This window comes from Melopsittacus undulatus, assembly GCF_012275295.1.
Source record: "Melopsittacus undulatus isolate bMelUnd1 chromosome W unlocalized genomic scaffold, bMelUnd1.mat.Z SUPER_W_unloc_1, whole genome shotgun sequence".
Classification (NCBI taxonomy): Eukaryota; Metazoa; Chordata; class Aves; order Psittaciformes; family Psittaculidae; genus Melopsittacus; species Melopsittacus undulatus.
This window is the reverse complement of record NW_022993942.1, coordinates 2562168-2580942: the sequence shown is the minus strand read 5'-3', so window position 1 is coordinate 2580942 and position 18775 is coordinate 2562168. Positions and strand designations below refer to the sequence as shown.

General features: G+C 42.4%; 1 protein-coding gene across 2 annotated transcripts in view; it reads right to left on the bottom strand.

The window, feature by feature from the left end:
• The window catches only part of LOC117438174 (uncharacterized protein KIAA0355-like), a 114526-nt gene that overhangs the window by 28275 nt on the left and 67476 nt on the right, over nt 1–18775 (bottom strand). For both annotated transcript variants that reach the window (XM_034073636.1, XM_034073635.1), the window contains exons 2-6: nt 12232–12438; nt 9123–9263; nt 5943–6038; nt 5646–5807; nt 4505–4663 (exon numbers count right to left, since the gene is read on the bottom strand). In XM_034073636.1, the coding sequence (XP_033929527.1) occupies nt 4505–4663; nt 5646–5807; nt 5943–6038; nt 9123–9263; nt 12232–12411 (738 nt within the window). In that variant the 5' untranslated portion in view covers nt 12412–12438. The remainder of the gene's footprint in view (nt 1–4504; nt 4664–5645; nt 5808–5942; nt 6039–9122; nt 9264–12231; nt 12439–18775) is intronic.

Here is an 18775-nt window from a genome sequence, read left to right as displayed (position 1 = left end):
AAAAAGAAACTCTCTGATCTGGTGCAGCCCTCTGACTACTATCCACTGCTGGTTTTTCAGGTCGGCAGTGATGAAATTATTACAAGGAGGGCAAGGGCAATGAAGAGAGACTTCAGGGCCCTGGGACGGCTGGTTAAAGGGTCTGGAGCGCAAGTGGCGTTTGCCTCCATACCTGTTACAAGCAAGAGTGAAGAGATAAATAGGAAGAGTCTGCAGATTAATGTATGGCTACGTGACTGGTGCCAAAGGCAGGGTTTTGGGTTTTTCAGTCATGGGCTGCTATATGACACACCTGGTTTGCTGGTGGCAGGTGGGATACACCAGTCCCAGAGAGGGAAAAGGTTTTTGGGGCAGGAGTTAGCAGGGCTTATTGACAGGGCTTTAAACTAGATATGAAGGGGGGAGGGGATTTAACTGGGCCTTTTGGGGAGAAGCCCAAGAGAAACATGCTAGGGCTTGAAGGATGGTGGACTAGGGAGGACTATCAATCTGTTGTTTCATTTGTGGGAAAGGAGAGTTGTTTAGACCCTCTCCTGCAGGGGAAAAAGGGTACTAGGGCAAGAGTTAGCAGAGCTCACTCACAGAGCTTCAGGTTAGATTCAAAGTGCGAGAGGGATGTAGCTGGGTTTGAACTAGTGGGGCATTGTTCTAGTATTAATGAAGACCAGAAGGCCTCCTGCCTCCCAAGGGTGCCATCAGTGTGCTCTGCTCGCTCCCTGAAATGCCTGTACACCAATGCACGCAGCATGGGGAATAAACAGGAGGAGTTAGAAGTCTGTGTGCGGTCTAAAGGTTATGATCTGGTGGCAATTACAGAGACATGGTGGGACAGCTCACATGACTGGAATGTGGTCATAGATGGCTATGTCCTTTTTAGGAATGATAGGTCAGCAAAGTGAGGTGGTGGAGTTGCTCTTCATGTGAGAGAGCAACAAGAATGTATTGAGTTCTGTCCAGGGGCAGATGAGGAGCAAGTGGAATGCCTGTGGGTATGAATTAAGGGACAGACTGGTATGGGTGATACAGTTGTGGGGGTCTATTATAGACCTCCTGATCAGGATGAAGGAGTTGATGAGGCTTTCTACATGCAACTGAAAGCAGCCTCACGACTACATGCCTTGGTCCTCATGGGGGATTTTAACTACCCCGATATTTGCTGGGAGACTCACACAGCCAATCATTCACAGTCTAGGAGGTTCCTCCAGTGCATTGATGATAACTTCTTAATGCAAATGGTGGACAAACCAACTAGGAGAGGAGCGCTGCTAGATTTAGTACTCGCCAACAAGGAGGGTCTGGGTTGAAGTGGTGATGGTCAATGGCAGCCTTGGCTGCTGTGACCATGAGATGGTGGAGTTTAGGATCCTGAGTGGGAGGAACAGAATACCTAGCAAGGCCACAGTTCTGGATTTCTGAAGGGCCAACTTTGGCCTCTTCAATCAACTGCTAAGGGAAGTCTCATGGGAAAAGGTACTAGGTGGTAAAGGGGCTCAAGATAGTTGGTCAGCATTCAAGGACCACTTCTTCCAAGCTCAGGATCAGAGTGTCACAATGGGCAAGAAATCAAGTAAGGGATCTAGGAGACCAGGGTGGTTAAACAAGGAGCTGCTGGGCAAACTCATGTGGAAAAAGAGAATCTATGGATTATGGAAAGAGGGGCTGGCCACCTGGGAGGAATATAGGACAGTTGTTAGAGGATGTAGGGACGCAATTAGGACAGCTAAGGCCTCCTTGGAACTTAATCTTGCAAGTCGGATTAAGGACAATAGAAAGGGCTTCTTCAAATACATAGCAAATAAAACTAACACAAGAGGCAATATAGGCCCACTGCTGAACGAGGTGGGTACCATGGAGACAGAGGATATAAGGAAGGCAGAGGTGCTGAATGCTTTCTTTGCCTCTGTCTTTACTCCTGCAGACTCTCCCTGGGGGCCCCAGATTCCTGTAGCCCCAGAAGGAGTCAGGATAAAGGAGGAGTTTGCTTTGGTAGATGAGGATTGTGTTAGGGAACAGTTAAGCAGTCTGGACATCTATAAATCAATGGGTTCGGATGGAATAGACCCACGGGTGCTGAGGGAGCTGGCAGAGGTCATTGCTAGGCCACTCTCCTTCATCTTTGGTAAATCGTGGGAAAGGGGGGAGGTGCCTGAGGATTGGAGGATGGCAAATGTCACGCCAGTCTATAAGAACGGCAAGAAGGAGGACCCGGGTAATTATAAACCTGTCAGCCTTACCTGCATCCCTGGAAAGGTGATCGAACAACTTATTCTTGATGCCATCTCTAGACAGATCAAGGATGAGGGGGTCATTAAGAGCAGCCAACATGGTTTTACCAAGGGGAAGACATGTCTGACGAAGCTTATAGTCTTCTATGAGGAAGTAACTAGGTGGAGGGATGATAGTAGAGCAGTAGATGCGGTTTTTCTTGATTTCAGTAAGGCATTTGATACTGTCTCCCACAGCATTCTCATAGACAAGCTAAGGAAGTGTGGGATTGATGATCAGGTAGTGAGGTGGATCAAGAACTGGTTGAAAGGAAGAAGGCAGAGAGTTGTGGTCAATGGGGCGGAATCTAGCTGGAGGTCTGTGACTAGTGGAGTCCCTCAGGGGTCAGTGCTGGGACCAGTGCTGTTTAATATTTTCATCAACGACCTGGATGAGGGAACCGAGTGTACCCTCAGCAAGTTCGCTGATGACACTAAATTGGGAGGAGTGGCTGACTCACCAGAAGGCTGTGTTGCCTTTCAGCGAGACCTGGACAGGCTGGAGAGTTGGGCAGGGAGAAACTTGATGAAATTCAACAAGGGCGAGTGTAGAGTCTTGCATCTGGGGAAGAACAACCCCATGTACCAGTACAGGTTGGGGGTTGACCTGCTGGAAAGTAGTGAAGGGGAAAGGGACCTGGGGGTCCTGGTGGATAGGAGGATGACCATGAGCCAGCAATGTGCCCTTGTGGCCAAGAAGGCAAATGGCATCCTAGGGTGCATTAGGAAGGGTATGGTTAGTAGGGCAAGAGAGGTTCTCCTCCCCCTCTACTCTGCCTTGGTGAGGCCGCATCTGGAATACTGCGTCCCCTTCTGGGCCCCCCAGTTCAAGAAGGACAGGGAATTGCTTGAAAGAGTCCAGCGTAGAGCCACAAAGATGATGAAGGGAGTGGAACGCCTCCCTTATGAGGAGAGGCTGAGGGAGCTGGGTCTCTTTAGCTTGGAGGAGACTGAGGGGTGACCTCATCAATGTTTACAAATATGTAAAGGGGGGGTGTCAGGATGATGGAGCTAGGCTTTTTTCAGTGATATGCAGTGGTAGGACAAGGGGCAATGGGTGTAAACTGGAGCATAGGAGGTTCCATGTTAACATCAGGAAGAACTTCTTTACTGTAAGAGTGACAGAGCACTGGAACAGGTTGCCCAGGGGGGTTGTGGAGTCTCCTACGTTGGAGATATTCAAGGCCCGCCTGGACAAGTTCCTGTTGATGTACTCTAGGTTTCCCTGCTCTTGCAGGGGGGTTGGACTAGATGATCTTTCGAGGTCCCTTCCATCCCTTGGGCTTCTGTGATTCTGTAATTCTGTGAATATGAACCAATATTATAGGCCCCCCCTGCCCTCTAGAGCTTTATCTCATAGAAGTTTACTAAGCAGGTTTCTGAAGAGGCCAAAGTCTGCTCCCTTTATGTCCAGGACAGTGAGCTTGGTCCCTGCTCTTCTCAGTGCCCTGAGTATCCCAAACTCCACTGTCTTGTGATCACTGCAACCAATGGTGCCTCTGAGCATCACATTCCCCACCAGACCCTCCGTTTTGGTGAGCACAAGGTCAAATATGGCACTTCTCCTTGCCAGCTCCTCTATTACTTGCAAGAGAATGTTTTCTTCCACACGATCAAGTAACTTCCTGGATTGCTTGTGCTGGGCAGTACCATTCCTCCAACCGATATCAGGGTGGTTGAAGTCCCCCATGAGGACAAGGGCCTGGGAATGGGAGGCTGCTCCTATCTGTCTATAGAGAGCTTCATCTACAGAGTCCTCTTGAGCAGATGGCCTGTAGTAGATCCCCACAGTCATGTCCCCCATTGCAGTTTTCCCTTTGACCCCGACCCACAAGCTTTCTATTTACTCATCACCTGTCCCCATACAGAGTTCCATACTTTCCAGGCTATCACTGTCATAAATACCTACTCCCCCTCGCCATCTGCCTCAAGAGGCTATAACCTTTCCAATCCAACACTCAGTCATAGGAGCCATCCCATCATGTTTCTATGATTCCAACAACGTCATATCCCCGCAGACGCACAAACATCTCTAATTTCTCTTGTTTATTCTCCACACTATGGGCGTTTGTACAGAGGCATCTGAGCAGACATCCAAATAAAGCTGTCTCATTGGCGAGAGTGGCTGACATAGTTTTCCATCACTTTGAGCATTCATTACAGGTGCTGGCATCTAACTGGTAGTTTTGGTATGGATCAGTGCCCCTCTCCCCCAACAAATCTAGTTCATAGTCACTTACCAGTCCAGCTTGGCCAAACAACAACTGTACGGCAGTTTTGCAGGCTCCTCGCCAAGTGGAAGGGCAAACCTGATTTAGTACTTCAGTAACAGAAGCGTCATCCCATGGTGTAAGTCCATTGTGGCATCTGGCTTCCTTAATCAACTGCAGCATCGTGTACTGAAAAAATAAACACTTTGTCTTACTAAACATACAATTCAGAAATTTTAACACCAGTGCTTCCACATGTATTTAGCATTGTTCTACATGCTTTTCCGACAACTGCAACATCTGTTACCTCTGAACAGTCTTGTATAACTAGAAGAACTCAACTGCAGAACAGAAATATAGAAGAACATCTGCTATTTGGAACACAATACTCCTCCCAAGTCATAAAATAGTATTTTTACTTAACTTGCAGAACAGTTTAATCAAAAGTACAAAAAGCACTGCAAAGACAGCAGAACAGCAGCATTTTGAGCTGTGGATTGTTTCAACTCTTCCAGGAACAAGGAACTGGGCTTATAAAATAAATAAATAAATAAATAAATAAATAAAATGAGAATGCTGATTCAAATTGCCCAAATCACTTCTGAATGCATGGACTTATTTTCCATTCCTTCATACTGAAAATACAGTTTTCTCCACAGTTTTTAACAATTGATTAAAGTTTGTAAAAAGACATTAAGAAGAGCTTTGTTACAATTTTTTTTAAAATTTTTTTATTTTTAAACATACCTCCCACCTCTCAGCACTAGGCTGGGCCAGACTTATTTTGTCACCTAAGACAATAAGTGCTCTGAAGACCATCAGCAAGGGCTCACCTTCCCCTCCACTTCTGGATACCTAACCCAGCTATTTTCAAAAAGTTCACAGAAGCTTCAATGCCTCCTAGATTTCTATGCATCTCTCATATAGAACTGAACTTGCCCAGGTGGTTGAAACATTATCAGAAGCAGGTGTGAAGCTACAATGTTATCAAGATCTTGCTTCCACAGGAAGTCAGGCTAAAACTATACACTTTCAAATACAAGTTTGGCACTGAAATTCTACTGCAGTTGTTCTCTGGATTTTAAGGAATTCAAGTTTGGGGTTTTTTTTGTTTTGGTTTTGTTTTGTTTTGTTTTTAAATTCACTCCTGTGGTTAGATACAGGTTATTACCGTTTTCAGCTTTAGGTTTTCTGATGCAGACTCATTAAAGGATATTCCTTTCAGAAAATGTGATCCTATTTGAACAGGAACAGTGGGCAGTTCAGACTGAATGGGCTGAGGAAGAGTCTGTCTCCTTCCTGTTTGCTGGGCTTCAGCTTCACTGCAACAACCCTGGGACATAACACAGATCCATTATAATAAATGAAGAAATTAGAAAATCCTAATATGAGTCCAATTTATTTGGTTTAAATAGTTATTTTCAAGATGAGGATGGATGAAAGAGAGAATAGGTTTAGCAGATCCTACCTGAAGACTTGCTTCAATAGCTTTTGGGTTCAAGTGGAAGCCAGCCTTCAGCGCATATTCACAATGGCCTAAACTCTCCAAAGCCACTTTGTAAGCCTGACATTAAACAAAAACTTGAGATAGCACAGGCATATCACCAAGTAAGCAAGCAGTCGCCATGTTTGGATACATATGTAAGAATTGTTACATGGATTTACCCTACTCAGTTCTACAGTATACACATTTATCATATAAGATTCCAATACTATAATTCTCAAATACCTCATGGCTGCCTGTGGTACATATTTCTACAGTAATACACTCCTTCCTTATTTCATTCCTTTGCCCACTGACTGTACTACATTGTCATGGTTTAAACTCAGCCAGTAACTCAAAACCACGCAGCTGCTCATTCACTCCCCCTCTTCTTCCACCCTGCTACTGGAGGGATGGGAAGGATAATCGAAAGAATGTAAATCCCACAGGGAAAGATAAGAACAGACCAATAACTTAGGTACCATACAAAACTACTACTACTATTACCACCATAATAATAAGAGAAACAATATGAGGAGAGAATATGAAACTAAAAGGGGGAAAGACAACAAAAAACACAAGTGATGGACAATCCAATTATTCACCACAAACTGACTGATACCCAGCCCAAGCTAAGCAGCGATCTGGGCCTTCTGGGTAACTCCCCCCAATTCATACAGTGGACACGATGTACTGTGGTACGGTATACCCCTTTGGCTAGTTTGGGTCAGGCGTCCTGTCTTTGTTTCCTCCCAGCTTCCTATGCCCCTCCTCACTGGCAGAGCATGAGACTGAAAAGTCCTTGATGGGGTAAGCATTACTTAGCAACAACTAAAAATATTGGTGTGTTACCAGCAGTGTTCTCAGACTAAAGTCGAAAACACAGCACTGCACCAGTTACTAAGAAGGAGAAAAACTGTTACAGCTGAACCAAGGACAGTATCCACCTCTTATTACACACCATTCACATCATGCTCATGCTTTTTGTCTCACATATATACATACACACATATATATACACACACAGAAATATCATTCCTTAGTGCATGGACCAATCCCTATAAAGTTGCTGAACTCATCCAGTACATTATGTCATGCTCCATCTCTTGTAACAGTCATTCAGGGCAGGAGAGACAGTGTGTAGTGCTGCATTGTTGCCAGCTGACGACACCGCCAAACACACCTAGTAACTGCTGAGCTCGTCTGGCTTCATCAAAGTTAATTCTTTCTTGAGGTGATGACTGGAGGGAAGTCCAGGTCAGTCAACAGTGACATGAAGACAGTTCTGCTGTTAGCCTTTCCCATGACTTGCTCAAGTTGGAACTACATGGTTGGAACTAGATGATCATAAGGTCCTTTCCAACCCTAAATGTTCTAAGATTCTATGCTTCTCTGCTAAATATCATGACAGCACATACATTCTTTTCAAAACCAGGAGAGATGGAGATAGCTATCCAGCTGATGGGCTATTGAAGCATTATATAGCAAGCAAAAGCATACAATTGAATTCATTGGCTGTTTTCCCCCAACATTAAATCCCCTTGGGATACACACCTGAACTCCTTATCTTCCCACATTACCCACAAAGCAAATCCAGGTATGTGAGTGAAAGCAATCCCACAAGTGGGTTTGCCTTTACCTGAAGCAGGAATAACCCAGGCTGACTTCCCCAGCAAATTTTTGATGTGCATCACAGGAAATTTATCCCCCTCTACAGTAATTAAAAGTTATGACTGGGCTGGGACAGCCCTGTTGGCAGATCCCCCAGTGTTGATAAACCAGGTGGCCTTTGGTAAATGTGTATCCCAATGCTTGAAAATCCCACCACCCACTGCTCTCAGTATAGCTTTTAACAGCCCAGTGTACTGTTCAGTTTTCTGCTTAGCTTTCGAGATCAAACAAAATCAAGCATTCTCAAGGTGGGATTACCATGGTTAAAACATGTTGTATTTGTGGCAATATGCTGATTCCCAGCAAAAGAAGCAGGCTGGTTTCAAGGGTATCCGAAGGCCATCAAAAACTTTAGAATTCTCAAATGCTGCTGTAAATAGCCTACTGGGAGCAGAGGGTGTGAGGGAACAGCCCCTTCATAGGTTTACCAACCAAGGATGAAAAAAAAGATGTGTAGTTCCTAAAAATTCCCATTACATGCCTCCCATAGTATAGAGATGATGGCCACACTGAGAGCGCAAGCCAGACCAGTTTCATGATCAATTACTATTGTGTCACAAGTCATTACTGTAAAGTACAGTGAAACAAGAACCTTAGCCCAGGCCTCAAAGCTGACAAACACTAAAGCAGCAAATACTGGCTGCAAGTAAGGTATGACACGCTGAAACTCCGAGACCAAGTGCAACAACTCTAAGAGCAAATAAATCAACATTGTGACAAGCAACTATTAATCTGAAACAATGCATGCTTATCACAAATACAATTAGACACACAATTTGTACAGTTAGACAAATACAATTAGACACAAATACACATTGACACTCTGGTCAGATCTGCTGTTATCTCAACCCTGTGTGCCTCATACTGGGCGCCACAAAGAACTGTCGTGGTTTAAGCTCATCCAGTAACTCAGAACCACAGAGCCTCTTACTCACTCCCCCCTTCTTCCCTCCCCCCTGCCCCCAGAGGGATGGGAAGAAGAATCAAAAGAATGTAAATCCCATGGGTTGAGATAAGAGCAGTCCAGTAACTAAGATATAGTACAAAAACTACTACTACTACTACCACCAATAATAATAAGGATAAGGGAAATAACAAGGGGAGAAAATACAATTGCTCACCACCCACCGATTGATACCCAGCCTGACCTGAGCAGTGATCCGGGCCTTCCAGGTAATTCCCCCCAGTTTATATACGAAGCATGATGTGCTGTGGTATGGAACACCCCTTTGGCTAGTTTGGGTCACGTGTCCTGTCTGCTTCCTTTTGTCTTCTCCTGCCCCTCCTCACTGACAGAGCATGAGACTGAAGAGTCCATCATTGGGGTAAACATTACTTAGCAACAACTAAAAACATTGGTGTGTTATCAGCATTGTTATTAGACTAAAATCAAAAAACACAGCACTGCACCAGCTACTAGGAAGGAGAAATATAACTATTACAGCTGAACCCAGGACATACATGCACATAAAAGCAGTAGAATTTAAAAATTACCTGCAAAGCACTGTCAATTTTCATGTTTAGTACTTTGAGCTGATGTTCAGGGACTGCCACACTCTGTGAGCAGAAAAGTTGCTGGACTTGAATTCCTGCCAAACATCCATCACAGCCTCTTTCTCGTAGTTGAGATGTTGCCTGTAATGCAAAATAAAAATACAGGGAAAAGAGTCAAACCAGTTCAAGATTAATTAAATTTTAAAGAGCAACCAAAAACACCCCACAGTGTTTAAAACATTATAAAGGAGATTAAAAGCAGAACCTGGTGGGAAGGATCTGGAGGAGCTTATTTATTATAATTTATTAAATCTCTACTGCTACTTTGCAAGTACAAATCTCACGTAATTTGTATGGCACATAGGTGTTGGATAGCAACTTAATTCAACATTGTTTGCTGTTATTATTTCAGCTCCCTCTCAAGACTAAGGATCCTGTTACACAGGCCACATGATGACTCTCATTCCCAGAGGAGGGTCTTGCAACTTCAACATAAAGGCTATTACTTGCCACAAAAAATATATTTAATCATGTGGACAAACACTCCTTTGTACACAAGATATATTTTGTAAAATTAAGGTTGATTACTGTGGTGCAATTTGAGAAGACCCACACAAGACTAAGATCAACTTAGCACAGCAAGAGAATAGCTTTATGTAATATGATTTAGAAAAATAAGAAATATGAAAAGCCACATATCTAGTTTTAACTGTAAAAAATTACATGACTGAGCAGAGTAAAACAAATAAAAAACCTGCTCTCAACTGCATTCAAGGTCTTGGAAAGAGCTTATTTTTCAGTCTAGAAAGGAGTCTTGCTCTAAAGCAGGATGTTGAAATTGGGGATTTTTGGTACTACAGCCAATGGTCATTGCTTACCTCATTGACACATACAAAACTACAGTATTTTCCAAGTGAAAAAAAAGGGAAAATAGTTCTGAGTTACTAACAAAATATTACCTTAAACTTTATTCTGAAATAGCAGTGTATTCTCTGTCAATGAGGCTGGGTATATGGAAATAATAGATTGCCTTCCTCCACAAAGTCAAAATTTTGAAAGATTTCAGTATTTCAAATCTCCTATCAAAATGACTTGCATACTAGTCTATCTAAATTTTGAGAGATTTTATTTATCTAGAGAGGACAGATTTTTTCTTATGCTATCCTAAAATCCCACACAAATACTTCAGAGCAATTTTAGTCAATATCATAAAAACTGAGAAGTTTCTTCTATTTTTATTCTGGAACTAGGAAGAACCTGTATTTTTCTGGTCTCCTCCCCATGTATGTTTAGTGAAGGATATGATTAGTGTAATATATGTATTAAACTCTATTTCAAAATACAGGTTTTAATAACAGAAATAGCTTAAGTGGACTGTTAAGGAGGTATAAAGAAAGTTAAGGTCCCAGATTCTGCAAACCCAAGTATAATTTTAACCACATTTTAAATAAACTTGATAGCAATGGCAGGGCCTTTCTAGAAATTGTAACAGTTTTAAGAAACTAAGTATATTAAACATAAAATTAACTATTTTTAATGCAAAAGGAGTACAGCTATACCAGGATTAGACCTGTTACAATTATCTGTAATATACGTAAAGCACTCCCAAATCCTTATTTTATCCAGTGACATAAACTTATGCTGCAGTAAAAATTACAAACAATTCTTCTGCATTCATAGTTCTAAAGGAAACTTGCTTGCTTTCATATACCTTTCACATCCCAGGTTGATAAATGGAAACCTTGACAACATTTCCAGTCAAGATGATAAACAAGCTTGTGTGTGCTGCCAAATCGGACTTCAAAAGCACATGCTCCAAGTTACTTGAATTTAAAGAAACTATGCATGTCTGAAGTCATTCTGATCTATAAGCCTGCGGACCTCAATAGTACAAGGGAAAGCAGAAAAGCTCCTAAAACTGATTTTCCTTTTTCAGCAGTAAAAGTAAGGATTGCACAGATGACAAGTGTTTATGAAAATACAAGTCCAGAGAGTGGTACATGTAAGTGATACAATTCACATTCCAACAACTGATGGAGCAAGGAACATCAGGCTTAGCAGCATAAGAAAAAAGTGTTAAAAGCGAATGTAAAGATTTAAGTATAAAATAGAATTTGTGCTTGTCCTGGGTTCAGCAGTAGCAATCATTTTTTCTCCTTCTTGGTAGCTGGTGCAGCACTGTGTTTTGACTTTCGGGATGGGAACGGTTGCTGATAGCAAGTATGCTTTGAATTACTGCTCAAATGTTTGGTTTGTCCAAGGACTTTCTGAGCCTCATGCTCTGCCAGGGAGAAGGGGAGCCCAGAAGGAAGGAGAGACAGGACACCTGACCCAGGCTAGCCAAAGAGGTATTCCATACCATGGTATGTCATACTGAGGATGTAACCTAGAGTTACCTGGAAGGGCTGGGACTCTGGGGGTTAGAGGAGGTATCGGTTGGTGCTCAATCAGGCAGGGTGGGGTGAGTTATGGGTTGGTGGCTGGTGAGGTGTTGTATTCTCTTCACTTGTTATTTCCTTTATCATTATTATTATTATTATTAGTAGCAGTAGTGATTTGTGTTATAATTTAGTTATTAAACTGTTCTTATCTCAACCCATGGTAGCTACATTTTTTGGATTCTCCTTCCCAGCTCTCCGGGAGTTGGGGAAGCAGGGGTGGGGAGTGAGTGAATGAGCTGTGCGGCTTAAACCACGACAGTGCTCAAAATTTAAGAGAAAGTAATTGTCTAAATTATTTTTCATCAAGATTTTTTGCTATTTTTGCAAAGACAACTTGTATGTTTTATTCTAAATTCCACTTCTGCCAAACCACATTTGAATGCTGTTAATTCATAACTAACAAAAAGCTGTTTCCACTGTTTGTGTACTCCTTATATACAATCATATCACAAAGAAAACTTTACACAGCACAGAGATGGTATAATCAGCATATAGGTAAAACAAGTTTTAGCATCTGAAACTAACTGCACCATGATCCCCACTTGAAATGTAGCATGTCTTGAAAAATCAGAGATTTCCTTCCTTTATTAGGGCATCTAGCCGGAATTTAGATTTCACTAAACACAACTGCCATTTCACTAAACATAACTACAGCAAGACCTCCATACCTCTGCTGCTCCTCTCCATGATCTTATTGCATCTTCTAGCTCATTTGTGGGGCTTAAACTTGAGGTTCTGGCTCCACTAACATTCTTTTTCTCCTGGGCTACAGCTTCAGCAAAGCACGAGTGTGCCACTGGCTGGACTTTCTGCACAGCTTGTGACAGGAACTGAAAGTGGACCTGCATCACCGTCAAGAAACATCGCCCAAGTACCTGCAGGAGAAGAAACAAACCCATTTCAAGCAAATAGAGGATTTCATGGAAGTTTCTCTTTTTCCTTTGTTCAGTGTTTGAGGTACTCAGATTCTTTTTCTATTAAAATAACACTTCAGATCATTAGGGACTGTAGTGATAGGACAAGGGGTAATGGGTTCAAACTTAAACAGGGGAAGTTTAGATTGGATATAAGGAAGAAATTCTTTACTGTTAGGGTGGTGAGGCACTGGAATTGGTTGCCCAGGGAAGTTGTGAATGTTCCATCCCTGGTGGTGTTCAAGGCCAGGTTGAACAGAGCCTTGGGTGATACGGTTTAGTGTGAGGTGTCCCTGCCCATGGCAGGAGGTTGGAACTGGATGATCTTAAGGTCCTTTCCAACCCTGACTATTCTATGATTCTAAGTAACATTTGATATTTAGCCATTTACTTAGAATAAGGTAAACAGCGAGCAAACATTATTTTCTACAAATTAAAGGGAGATCATACTGATCCCATGTAATTTTTACTTCTGCACTCAAGTTATGGTTATTTGAAGAATGCAAAGCTTGTTCAGTTACTTAGCAATACTGAGCACATGAAACAATAAAAAAAATGTGAGTAGCATATTATCACAAGGACAAAGTCAACAGCAAAACCCACTTGAACATAGACCTTGCTGAATTTATGCTAAAAAGCCCAAAATAAAAATCTGAATAATTTTAAAACATTATCATTAAAACCAGAAAAGTTTAATCCAGCAGTTTATCTTCCAAGCAGAGCAATAACCAGCAATAAGCATGAAAACCATTTTGCCACATAATGCATTAGACACACAGTGACATTTATAGAACGTAACAGTGACTGCAGAATGCATGCACAAAGTTGGAGCCCTGTCACTTGCATTGTCTGACAGGAACTGCTAACACTGGCACAAATCACCTCTTCAGAATATTGCACTGAAACAGGTCACTGAACACTCATTTGGAAAGCCCGAGGAAAGGCAGGGAAGCGAAGGGCTGCTGGTGCCTCCCCATACTCACTAAGCTGAGGGCAGCACCAGCATCATGTTGGGGAATGGGGCCCCACCACCATCCCTTGCACATTTCCATCCCCCTCTGTCATACTAGTGCTAATGAGAATTATGACTTAAGACAGGCATATGCCTCATTTACTACAAACAGATCACACAACTCGAGTATTTAGGCACAGCCACAACACATGGAACAACAGACAAGAGTACAACCATCCAGAAGGACAACCTGAAGAGCCATGCAGCACAAACAGGAACACCCTGTCTACCTTTAGGGCCACACTCTCCTAAGCAGATGAAAGCTTACCACAAAGCACAGCTACAACACAGCAAAGCAGCAAGAGTTTTCCAAATTACTGGAGAAAGTATTTAAAAACTCTTTAGAGTGTTTTGTTGCTTTTATGAATTTTTTCACACAAAGCAATTTAAAATGTATATTTGACTTTGATTTATTAAAAAAAAAGACTTGAATTCCATTTTAGGGATAAATAATAAAATACATAGATGTATAAAGCCATTATGCCTTGAAGCAAATAAATCATCAGGCTTATTTTCAGCTACATTCTTCTGGAATAAAAACATTCAGACACAATGATCTTCCTGGTAAGACTCAGTAGTCACATGAACAGTTATACACATTAACTATCTACTTCAGAAAAAACAGTGGTAGCAATGCTTTTTTCCATTGCATCTGGACTCCTTTTGACATTCCATTCTGGTTCAATCACTTCCTTTCTTTGTACAAGGCATTAAATTAATTATTTTTTGGTACTTTGACTGACCTCTGAAAGTGGAGTTTGATAAAATGAAAAATACCTCCAACATTCCTGGCTACAAGATTAGACAGATTTCTAAAAAAAAACTGGTGATCTGAATATTTCCGTGAACAAAGAATGCAGTTCTCACGGGAAGAAGAAATTAAAACTCATGAGGAATTTCAAGCCAATTAAGTTTCAAAAAATATTTAAGGTACAGATGTTGAAGTTTCCCCTGCTTGGGAATAATGCTCAAAATAAACAAATGATTTAGGTTTTTTTTAAGTAGCGGCACACAACATTCCTAGTATAATTTACAATGCTAAACAGTAAGAACTCCTATTTTGTTCAAAAAATAATCTATTTCAGTCTTCCTCAGAAATAAGTAAGGGTGGCTTTAACTGCTTAAATAAAATCCAAGTGGTGGAGGATTTTTGCACTGTCAAATGCTCATGGCAGATGTCAAACTCACTTTGCTTTAAAATTTACTAACTGAAGATTTGCTTCCAAAGAGGTGTTGACCAACCAAGTAGCCTTTGGTAAATGTGTATCCCAATGCTTGAAAATCCCACCACCCACTGCTCTCAGTATAGCTTTTAACAGCCCAGTGTACCGTTCAGTTTTCCCAGAGGCTGGTGCATGGTAGGGGATGTGATATACCCACTCAATGCCATGCTCTTTGGCCCAAGTGTCTATAAGGTTGTTACGGAAATGAATCCCACTGTCTGACTCAATTCTTTCTGGGGTGCCGTGTGGCCACAAGACTTGTTTCTCAAGGCCTGGGATAGTGTTCCGGGCAGTGGCGAGGCACAGAGTATATTTCCAGCCACTGGGTGGTTGCTTCCACCATGGTAAGCACATGGCACTTGCCTTGGCAGGTTGGTGGGACTATGATATAGTCAATCTGCCAGGCCTCCCCATATTTGTACTTCAGCCATTGTCCTCCATACCAGAGAGGCTTTAACTACTTGGCTTTCTTAATTGCAGCACATGTTTCACATTTCTGAATAACCTGGGCAATAGTGTCCATTGTTAAGTCCAACCCTTGGTCTCAAGCCCATTTATATGGTGCATCTGCCCTGATGGCCTCAGGTGTCATGGGCCCACCAGGCCAAAAATAATACACCCTTATGTTGCCATAGAAATCCATCTGAGCCACTTCAGTCTTGGCAGCTTTATCTACCTGTTGGTTGTTCTGATGTTCCTCTGTGGCCCAACTCCCTGGTACACAAGCATCCACATGGCGTAACTTCACCACCAGGTTCTGCACCCAGGCAGCGTTATCTTGCCACAGAGCAGCAGCCCAGATGGGTTTACCTCTATGTTGCCAGTTGCTCTGCTTCCATTGTTGCAACCACCCCCACAGGGCACTTGCCACTATCCATGAGTCAGTATAAAGTACTTTTCTAGTTCAGCAATGCCCAAGGCCAGCTGGATGGCTTTCACCTTGGCAAACTGACTCGATTCACCCTCTCCAGCATTTTCTGCAACTTGTCGTAGGGGAGTCCATACAGATGCCTTCCATCTCCAACGCTTTCCCACATTCACAAGCCTGAGAAAGTCCTTGATTGGAGTAAACATTACTTAGCAACATCTAAAAGCATTGGTGTGATATCAGCTGAAACAAGGGGAACACAAAATCACAAAATGGAATTTATAAACCTTTAGAATTAGTTTTAAGCAATGTTAAGTTCAATGGCTTTGTAACAGTAGCAGTGGAAAATTACTGAGGTGCATAATACATAGAAAAAAAATAGAGTACAGATAGAGAACATACTGGCACAAGATAAATTGTTATAGTTGATGTGGTCTTAAGAATAACAATCTAGAAAAACAGGACGCAGGGATAAGGAGTATCTGGGAATAGCAGGTGTCCGGGATAGGCTGCGGGTAAACTAACTGATAAGTAGGAGGATAGAGGGATTATTATGTCTCTGGTGCTAGCGAACCAATTAAACTGGTATAAGCATCTACTGCGTGTGCTTCAAAGGCTGCCAGAAGTGATGAAGATTGTTGGAAGAAGTAAACGACCCTCAGAGACCACCACCACAATTCTGTACGCATGCGGGGAGCTTTCTGGAAAATGATGTAATCCATACGTAGACTCATGAATATGTATGTATGCCCAGGGACTATATAAGGATGGCTTGTGTAGCAATAGGGAGACACACATTAGGAGGAGTTATCCCCCGTGTCTCCCGGCGCTGCAATAAAGAATACCTGCTTGTCAGCTTGAAAACTTTGTTGGCAAGTTTGTTCCTGGAGTTTTCTCTGAATCAATTTGGCGACCCAGATGGGACCCTCTCTGCTCGGCTGCAGGACCCGCTGAGGACAGGGCTCCCTAGGGCCCTCGGGAATTTTTCCCGGAGGGACCCCTCGACTCATTCGGGTCACTGCAGGAGCAGACAAGGACCATCTTCATAAAAGGTATTCTTTTCTTTTCTATAGTCTGTTATGTGCAGGGGGCATCTTGCATAAAGACTACATTGGTCATTGGGTTGGGTTGGTAAGCGTACGCAAGGTTTGGAAGCCTTCCGTAAATCAAGATAAGAAATCTTGTTGGTAAAGGCGTATACCCGGCTGCTAGCGTCCGTTTGGTATACACCCACAAGAAGCAGGGGGCTTCTTATGGTTTGGGTTGTGCAAGACGCAGTGGGAGTCTTGTAGAAAAGGTTTTGGATTTTACTGGTATACACCCTCAAGAAGCAGGGGGCTTCTTGTGGTTTGGGTCCTTCAAGATGCAGGGGGTGTCTCGTGGAAATGGTTTTGGATCTTGTTGTGGCTTGTGTCATTAAGGATTTTGGTCTTGTGATTTTGGTATTGGTGACAGGATGTTATAACTGTGTTATTAACTGTGGTTTGTTTGATAGAATTTTAGTCTCTGTCTGTTTCAAGTGTTGTAACTGTGTGGAGTGTGTCTGTGGGATCCTGTGTGTGTGTGAGATTGATAATGGAAAATCAGCAGAGTGAAGAGATCATGCAAAAGAGTCCTTTAGGGTGCATTTTGGCACACTGGAAAGAACTGGGAGGGTCTCCTGGGGGCTCGGGAAATAAGAAAATGTTGTCCAGCTGTTTTGAAAAATTTTGTAACCAATGGTGGCCTTTGTATACTTTGGAAGATCAGGAAAAATGGCTTAAAAATGGAACCTGAACTATAATACATTGTTCCAATTAATGTTGTTTTGAGGCTGCAAGGAAAATGGCATGAAGTAATGTATGCCGATATGTTTTTCACTTTAAGAGACCACGTGGAGTGACAGACACAATGCAAAATTAATATGGCTCCGCCAGATCCCTTAATTTTGGCTTTGGAAAAGGACAGGGAAAAACTGAAAGTTAAGATGGAGAGATGTTGTTCAACCTGTGATACTGGGGAAAGATGTTTAAAGTTAAAAACCAGTAATCAGGAAGATAGGCTGTAAAATTATCAGAGATGCCTCCGAGAGGAGCACCCTCTGCATCAGTCCTATCTGATATTCATAAGGAGCAAGAGATCACTGTCACTGGCACCAAGCAGCAGATGCACATTCCAAGTTCAGAAAGGGTTAAACCAGCAGTGCTGTTGCAGAGGCATCTGCAGCCCCTGCAGAGCAGGGTGAGCAACTGTGAGGGGAAAAAAAAGGAAAACCAAGGGGGAAAGGAGGGGGGAGCTCGCGCAGCTCCTGTGTTTGAGCGTGGGATGGGTGCTGGGGCAGGCAAACAAGTGGGAACAGACATGTGCACGGACGGGACTGAGGGGTTGTTGAATAAATGTGGACAGGAGGAAGCATGGAGAGCGTATAGGAATCGGGAACGAGTAGAAAAGAAAAAGCTGGGTCGTGCTATAGCCACGGCTGTGGTGGTTGCTTTGAAACTGGGGGGGAAGAGTTCAGACGCTGGAAGTGAGACTGCCCTTGGGGGGGTAGTGCCATGGTGTGGCTCCAGCGACTGAATTGGAACCAGACTGACAGGGACCTGGGGAATCTACCCTAGCAGATCCACTGGTTAAATTAAAAGTAGGAACTAGAGGAAATAAAGTGGAATTCTAGTGGATAGAGGAGCAACTTATTCGGTGTTAAATCTGAGAGAAAGGAATTTGTTACAGATGTGGGAGCTACTGGCCACCAAGAAAAAGAGGAAAAAAAACCCAAAACCCACAAACAACCCGAGGCATTCTTTCTGAAACCCTTAAAGTACAAATTGGGAAAAAAAAAGGAATGCATAAATTTTTATGCATGCCAAATTCTCTAAAATATTTCTTAGGGTGAGAAGCAACATTTAAAGAAGGCAGAATGGAATTTAGAGTTAAAAACAAACAATTAATTGCAGTTTTGAGTTTATCTTTAATTCAACAGAAAAGCAAACAGGAGGACCTCCCTGAAATAGAAGAAATCCTTAATCAGGTATATCTGGGAGTATGGGCATCTGAAATTCCAGGTAAGGTGAAAAATGCTTTGCCTGTTAAAGTGGAAATAAAAAGGGGGGCCTGCCCAATTAGAATAAAACAATATCCCTGAAAATTAGAAGATCAAAGGGAATTAAAAAAAAAAGTCATTGATAAATTTTAAAATATATATTATTAATTGAATGT